The sequence below is a fragment of the Triticum urartu genome, chromosome 4 (assembly GCF_003073215.2).
Source record: "Triticum urartu cultivar G1812 chromosome 4, Tu2.1, whole genome shotgun sequence".
NCBI lineage: Eukaryota > Viridiplantae > Streptophyta > Magnoliopsida > Poales > Poaceae > Triticum > Triticum urartu.
In genome coordinates, this window is record NC_053025.1 from 80,959,372 (window position 1) to 80,967,164 (window position 7,793).

General features: G+C 39.5%; 1 protein-coding gene across 1 annotated transcript; it reads right to left on the reverse strand.

The window, feature by feature from the left end:
- Nucleotides 1-264: 264 nt before the first annotated feature.
- LOC125553596 (VQ motif-containing protein 31-like) lies at nucleotides 265-939 on the reverse strand. The gene has a single exon (XM_048717360.1). It carries the CDS (start codon nucleotides 900-902, stop codon nucleotides 438-440), a length of 465 nt encoding a protein of 154 aa, XP_048573317.1. The 5' UTR covers nucleotides 903-939; the 3' UTR covers nucleotides 265-437.
- Nucleotides 940-7,793: the final 6,854 nt, after the last annotated feature.

Genomic DNA, 7,793 nt, shown 5'->3' on the forward strand with positions numbered 1-7,793 from the left:
ATATGTAACCCAAATATATCTCTTAACATTTATTAACTTTTTGGCGTATTCATTGGACTATTCATAGATGCAATCTCATACCTATGCCATACACATATATTTCCACGGTATGGATACCCATTACCCTTGAGTATAAAATCTTATTAGTAGCTCTTGACCATGCCCATTATTTTAGAGTAGGGTACCCACTGACACCCATATTCGTGGGCAAAACTGCCATCCGGAGGATAGCCAGGGACCGTTCGTTCCTTCTGATTTTCGTTCAGTAATTATCTCCATGCATGACTATGTTCAGTGAGAACGGCAAAATCCAACACATTTGCTGAAGTAAGAGATAGTTGGAAGTATCACACCACGCATAATATGTGTTCACCTAGTCCTCCCAGACGCATAGGCGCTTCATATAATTCTCAACTTCCATCACTGTAGGAAAGGGGCTACTCCGCTCCTGGAAACAATGGAAGCAGTTTCGGCTCGGCGTGACAGCAGCGGCACCTTCCCGACGGAAGCAGGTAGAACCTCCCCTCCTTGATGGCCTTCTCCTCTTCAGCGTCCACCATCTCCACCTCCACGTCCTCAGCGAGCATTGACGCCGATGTCATCGGGAACAGTGTGTTCACCTTCACCGCCTTGTTGGCGATGCACAGGCCCGGCATGTCCGACAACAGTGGTAGCGGGTGCGTATATGGCGAGACGATGCCGGCCGCGAGTGGCACCGGTGGCGGCGGTGGCTGCTGCACGGTGGCACCATAGCCATGGGCGACGGTATTTGCGGCCGCCGGCTGGCCGGTGAGACGCTGCACCACCTCCTTGAACGTCGACGTGGTGGCAGGCACGAATATTGTTTCCGGCGGGACCTCCGTATACACCCGGGGAGCCGGCGTCCTGGGGTTGCGCTCCATGGCAGCTTACGACGTAATTAAGCCCGCACTTCACGGGGGAAGACTGCGCAACAGACAAGACTTTGTCAGGGTCTAACATAAGTTCAATTAGAATCAAATCCTAAACAAAAATTGAGATGTATACTAAAACGTCGACAGTGATAGCATTTAGATTTTTCAAAAAGTGATAACATTTAGATGTTGATCATGTGGTTGCTAGCCAATTAAAGGAAAGGGGAAACAGAAAGATGAAAGAAGACAAAAGAAGACGAGCTCACTTCGCTGGGGAAGTGCATGCATGTACAGCTCCACTAACAGGGTTTTAGTTAACCCCTTACAGCTTTCTTTCAAAAAAATAGATAAGAACTAAGACAGACACATTTTTTCTAATCAGACCTGGATAAATGAAAAGGCTACACATTCTGAAGTCGAGCCGCTAGCTAATACTCCGATTTATTAAATAAATGAAAAAACTACACATTCTGAAGTCCGCGAAGCCAAAAACACACTAAAGTAAGTATTTGGTGATAAAACATATGCTAGTTCATGTTCTTCACTGAAAAACACAAGAATCGGTGTCTAGAAAAGCTACTTATTGCTTTGAATTTGTTCTCACGTATTTACGGTCTTTTTTCAGACGTGGATTTGATACACCTAAGGTACTTGCACTCTTTAGTATATACTCCCTCCATCACATAATATAAGAGCGTTTTTGACACCATATGAGGCGGAGGGAGTAAAAAATTAGAAGTTCACCATTTCCAAAATGAAACTAATTCAGTCATGTACACATGTACCAGTGATTTTTAGTGAGAAAACATGCTAATTGTGTTCTTCAAGTAAAAACACAAAAATGCGTGTATATAATAACAACTTTGTTGTGTTTAATTTGTTCTTTTTTCCACGTAACACAAGAATGCATATTTTCATAGTCCCTCCTTTTTCTACTAAATATTGGGTCTTGCTAGGAAAAGCCTTTGACCAACAATTACTCTATGGTATGTATTTTATGTGACATAAAATTGATGCTGTTAGATTCGTATTCCAAAATACTTATTTATGATTATGATTTGTATCACAAAAGTTTACATACTGATAGTGTAATTGTTGGTCAAACGCTTGTCCTAACCAGACTAATATGCAGAGTAAGGAAAACTTTTTTGCTACCGTTCTTTTTTGCTCAAGCTCCCAAGGATATGAAATATGCATGTTCGATTATGCCTAGCTTATATCTAACTAAGTGTTAAATGTATATTAACTGATCCATTACTAAAGGATAATCTGCATAGTTCATTTATAGTGCAACTATTTAGTAAGAATATAAGTAAAAATTCCTTTTGTATTTTCCGTATAGATGTAATTAAGCATTTTATGTAGGTACAAAACTAGCTACCTAGCGTGCCTTTGGGCAGAAACTGTCAAACTGACACGGCAGCTCCAATATAACGGGTCAAATCAACACCAATGTATATGCATGTACAGGTTTAAAATCATGTATTAACTACCGAATGACACAAGATGTTTCATGCTTCTTGTTAGCGGAGGAGGAAACTGGAAAACCGTCATTTAAACCCTAAACAATCGAATTCGCTTTGCTTTAAGGAAAGATATCTAGGACTACGTGTCTTTTCGAAAGAAAATAAGCCGTGATATATATAATCACGGGGATGATGATTGTATGATGTGAAATATTCCAACAATTGTATTGGACAAATACTACAGGAGACCACATCAATTAAAATGAAAAATAAAATGAAAATATTGTGATACAGAACGAGTATAATGTGATATTATTGCTTACTGCATATGGATGCAGGGAAAGAGATAATGAACATTCTGAAGGCATCTCCTCAAAAAACATTTAGCTAGCTAAAGAAAACTCTAATACCATGGCATAAAGGTAGATATTAAGTTAGGTAACAGTATAGAAGATATCTGACAGAGTTCATGTGTAATTATTCTGATCACATGTCAGAAGAAAACACTGCCTTTCTAGCTTTGGTTATATTGTAGATTTAGTTGTCATGAAAAATATATAACACCATTTTTACCTAACTTCATACTATTTAGATAGAAAATTGGATATATGTATTTTTTGCAGCATCATACTGCTTTATGGAATAGAGGATATTTCTGAATAAAATTGGAATCCAGTTCTGATTAAACATCTAAGCTATGTTTTCGAAATGTACCACAAATCAGGACAACTAAACTTTGAGAAACAAAGGGAACGTTCTATGATACATAACACCACATATGAAAGATCGATGAGGGTAAAGAGCTCAGTTTCATTTTAAATAATAAATTAAATAATACGAGACAACCGATTTATTCAAAAGGAACTTTTGAAGAACTCAAATAATTGTATTATAAGTATTGATAAAGACAAAGAACTTATGAAGCACAAAATAAAAAGTAACAAAAAGATAGAGGCACGGTAAATTTCCAAGTATGTACAACAGTAAACAGTAAGATCAGTCTACCAAAAATTATCAAAGTCAGCAAGAACAAAGTGTCCCATGTTACCTCCTGTAGTCTTGAACCCTAGAATCTCTGCAAAATTCTCGGCACCTCGGTTACCTGTGAAATTCAAAGAAAAGCCGTAAGTATGTGAAAAAAACTGCAGTAAAAATACATTATGTTTGACAATGTATAGAAGCACACGTACAAGAGCTAAGAATGGAGCTTAACTAGATATGTTATACTTCTTGAGTCTTCTGAGGAAGACAAAAGTTCCGAACTATGAAGCCTAGCATACTGTATTACATAGGGGTAGGGTGTGCGTGCCTGACTTCATACAACTTTTAATTAGGCTAATTCTTTTTGTCTTAATAATCAATGTAATAAATATCCATGCATATGTTGAAACCTTCTATTTGATAAAAAAACATTTGGAGATTTTTGACACGCCAAGTATATGTTCTAAAATTGTACACATTGATCCATGATTTTCCTTTTTTTTTCTTAAATTCACAAGTATGCGAACCGAACAGCGTGCATGTATTGCAATACACTTGCGTTTTTGGAACGATTTTCTCGGCTTCCTTGAAAAATGTGTGTTGATGACAATTCCCGCCTTCCAGGTAGTGGTATATTGGAAAGTGAATGGTTATATGACTGTTGATGGTTAATGTGCCACCAACCTTACAATCTACCGAAGGTCGTGGAAGACAATAGAGTGAAGGGTGGTGGTGTCCAAAGAGATATCATTGCCGACGAAGGAGACATTGTGGTTTTACACAGGTTTAAGCCCACAGCCAGATGGGTAAAAGCCATGCGTCACTCCTACCTATCTTCATAGATCGATATGAGGAATACAATGTATAGATCTTATCTAGAGAGCTAGCTAGTGCTTCGTCTTCTAGAATCAGCTTGATCCTTGTTGAAGGTTTGCACGTCCCTTATATAGGTAGACAGATGATGGAAGTTCGGTAGCTATCTTCTAGAAATATGATTTTAGAATCAATCTGTCATGGCATGTCACTCTATTCATATGTTTTTAGAATCATGCGAACAAAAGAGGGTCAAGTGGACACTGAAGACATTTTAAGTTCCATGTCATATATGTTTGGAGTAATCCTTCTTTTCTAAAAAAAATGTCATATGTTTGTAAAAGGTTATGGTATTTATTTCAAATAACTAGATCCTATGGGAATCTATACTAAAAGTAATATAATACAAATTTTCATTTGAATAACCATGCAATAAAATCTTCGTCAATGTAGTGTGCAATAGCACAAATAAGGGACGCAAACCATGTATGTATTACTATTAATATTGAAGATTTTGTAAAGTACTCCCTCCGTCCGGAAATACTTGTTTGAGAAATGCATAAAAATGAATGTATGTAGAACTAAAATACATCTAGATACATTCATTTTTTTCGACAAGTATTTCTGGACGGAAGGAGTAGTACTTATATATATACGGGGCTTTTAAGATATGGAGAGGCAAAAAAATTCAAACTTACTAATAGCGCATCTGCCCATGGTGCGCCATTAGTATCTTTCCGCCTTCAAAATTTAAAATAAGTCAAAAAAATATAAAAAAAAACTTACTAATGGCGCACCTGATCATGGTGCGTCATTAGTATCTTCCCGCCTTCAAAATTCAAAATAAGTCAAAAAAATAAAAATAAAAAAGTTACTAATGGCGCACCTGCCCATGGTGCACCATTAGTATCTTCCCGCCTTCAAAATTCAAAATAAGTCAAAAAAATTAGTAATGGCGCACCTGCCCATGGTGCGCTATTAGTATCTTCCCGCCTTCAAAATTCAAAAAAAGTCAAAAAAAAAAGTTACTAACGGTGCACCTGCCCATGATGCGCCATTAGTATCTTCCCGCTTTCAAAATTTAAAATAAATCAAAAAAATAAAAAAAAGTTAGTAATGGCGCACCTGCCCACGGTGCGCTATTACTATGTCGTATATATGGCTGGGCGCACCTCCTCCACTCCACCTCTCCTCCACTCCATCTCCTCCTCTCCTCCACTCCATCTTCCCTTCTCTCCTCCACCACACTACCCTCCTCCTCTCCGGCGACCTCCTCCTCTTCTCCGGGGACCTCCTCCTCCCTCCTCTCCTCTCCTCTCCTCCCCTCCCTTCACGGTTTCTCCTCCCTCCTCTCCGGTGAGCTCCTCCTCCCTCCTCTCTTCCCATTCCCTCATGGTTTCTCCTTCCTCTTCTCCGATGCTTCGGTGAACTCCTCTCCGGCGACCTCCTCCTCCTCTCCGGCAATGTAGGCGAGCGCCTCTCCGGTGACCTCCTCCTCCTCCTCTTCAGTGAACTCCTCTCCGGCAAAAGAACACGGCAAAAGAACGTACAAGATCCAAAAACAGGAACAAAATTTGAAATAATATCGTGCCAAAAAACGATCAAAAAAACTAGCAAAAAATGGGCAAAAAAAATCACGATCCAGATCCAAATTCAAAATTCAAAAATAGTAATGGCGCACGGTGGGGGTTAGACGGTGTGCCACTACTATTTTCCCGCCTTCAAAATTCAAAAATACTAACGGCGCACCGTGGCCTATACTAATGGCGCACCAGTGGCCTATACTAATGACGCACCGTGGCCTATACTACTAATGGCGCACCAGTGGTGCGCCATTAGTATACCAGATACTCCATTAGTATACCAGATACTAATGGCGCACCAGTGGTGCGCCATTAATAAAAAATACTAGTGACGTGATACTAATGGCGCACCAGTGATGCGCCATTAGTAGGCAAAACTGGTGCGCCATTAGTAGCCCTTTTCCTAGTAGTGCTCCTACCTATCTTCATAGATCGACATAAGGAATACAATGTATAGATCTTATCTAGAGAGCTAGCTAGTGCTTCGTCTTCTAGAATCAGCTTGATCCTTGTTGGAGGTTTGCACGTCCCTTATATAGGTAGACAGATGTTGGAAGTTCGGTAGCTATCTTCTAGAGATATGATTTTAGAATCAATCTGTCATGGCATGTCACTCTATTCATATGTTTTTAGAATCATGCGAACAAAAGAGGGTCAAGTGGACAGTGAAGACATTTTAAGTTCCATGTCATATATGTTTGGAGTAATCCTTCTTTTCTAAAAAAAATGTCATATGTTTGTAAAAGGTTGTGATATTTATTTCAAATAACTAGATCCTATGGGAATCTATACTAAAAGTAATATAATACAAAATTTCATTTGAATAACCATGCAATAAAATCTTCGTCAATGTAGTGTGCAATAGCACAAATAAGGGACGCAAACCATGCATGTATTACTATTAATATTGAATATTTTGTAAAGTAGTACTTTCATAATATATCCTGTCCCCATCCATCAAATATGACGTTGTGAATCTGATTGACTCTGAACAGTTTTTTCCACGGTTAAATATGCTTTTGTACTACCGGCTTTACATCAGCTATATGAGCTACTCCCTCCGTCCCAAAATATAAAAACGTTTTTAACACTAGCATAGTGTAAAAAACGTTCTTATATTCTGGGACAGAGGGATCTATATTTTTGAACTACCGGCTTTACATCAGCTATATGAGTTAGATCTATACTTTTGAACTAATGTCGTCCATTTGTTGTTCTGATCAAACGATGGGCCTAAGAACCTTTGATTTTTTTTATAAGAATACATATTCTTTGCCTGCAAAGAAAGAAAACTGTGTGGGTCTCTAACTCTATTGCACACTTGATATAGCTCAGAAACTTACCGAGCTTATACTGGAGTATATATAAAGACAAAGGTAAGGTAGTACAAATCAATATGTATGTACGTCAGACCAGATTTGTAGTTGAAACATTCTCGCAAAAACAAAAGGGTTTTGGTTGAAACAAAATACAAGAAAGTAATCAGTGAACCTGGCATCAGAAAACTATAGCCGTTGTTGAACTTACGTGTGTGCTTGCCACGAATATTAGTACGTTTTTTTAAGAGATCTATAAGAAGGCGTTCAAGTGGACAAAATCACTACGTCTGCAGTATCACCTCAGTTTCAAAAGAAACTATACCTAAAGTATGTAGTTAAACAAAAAGGACGCTGGCAGGCATAGAAAAGAAAAAGATAAAAACTACTTAACCATGTAAGTAAGTAAGATCATTTCTCTCCAAGCAAAAACTGACCTTGATCTCTCCAAGCAAAAACTGACCTTGATGATGGAGGTAGAGAGGAAGCATTCTCGGGGTGGAAAGGTGACCGTTGGGGTGGAGCGCTCACGTCCGCTTGGCGATTCAAACTTCGCCGTCGGGTCGCCCATGGCTGACCTCGCCGGCGCCGCCCCGGCGGCCGGCGGGTCGGCGGTCTCGGCTGCGCCACGCCCGGAGGTGGTTGCTCCCCAGGGGCCGTCCCTGTCCTTCGCGTCGTCGGCGTTCTCCTGGGCGGATCTCGTGGACGAGGAGGCCATGGACGTCGGACCGGTCAAGCATC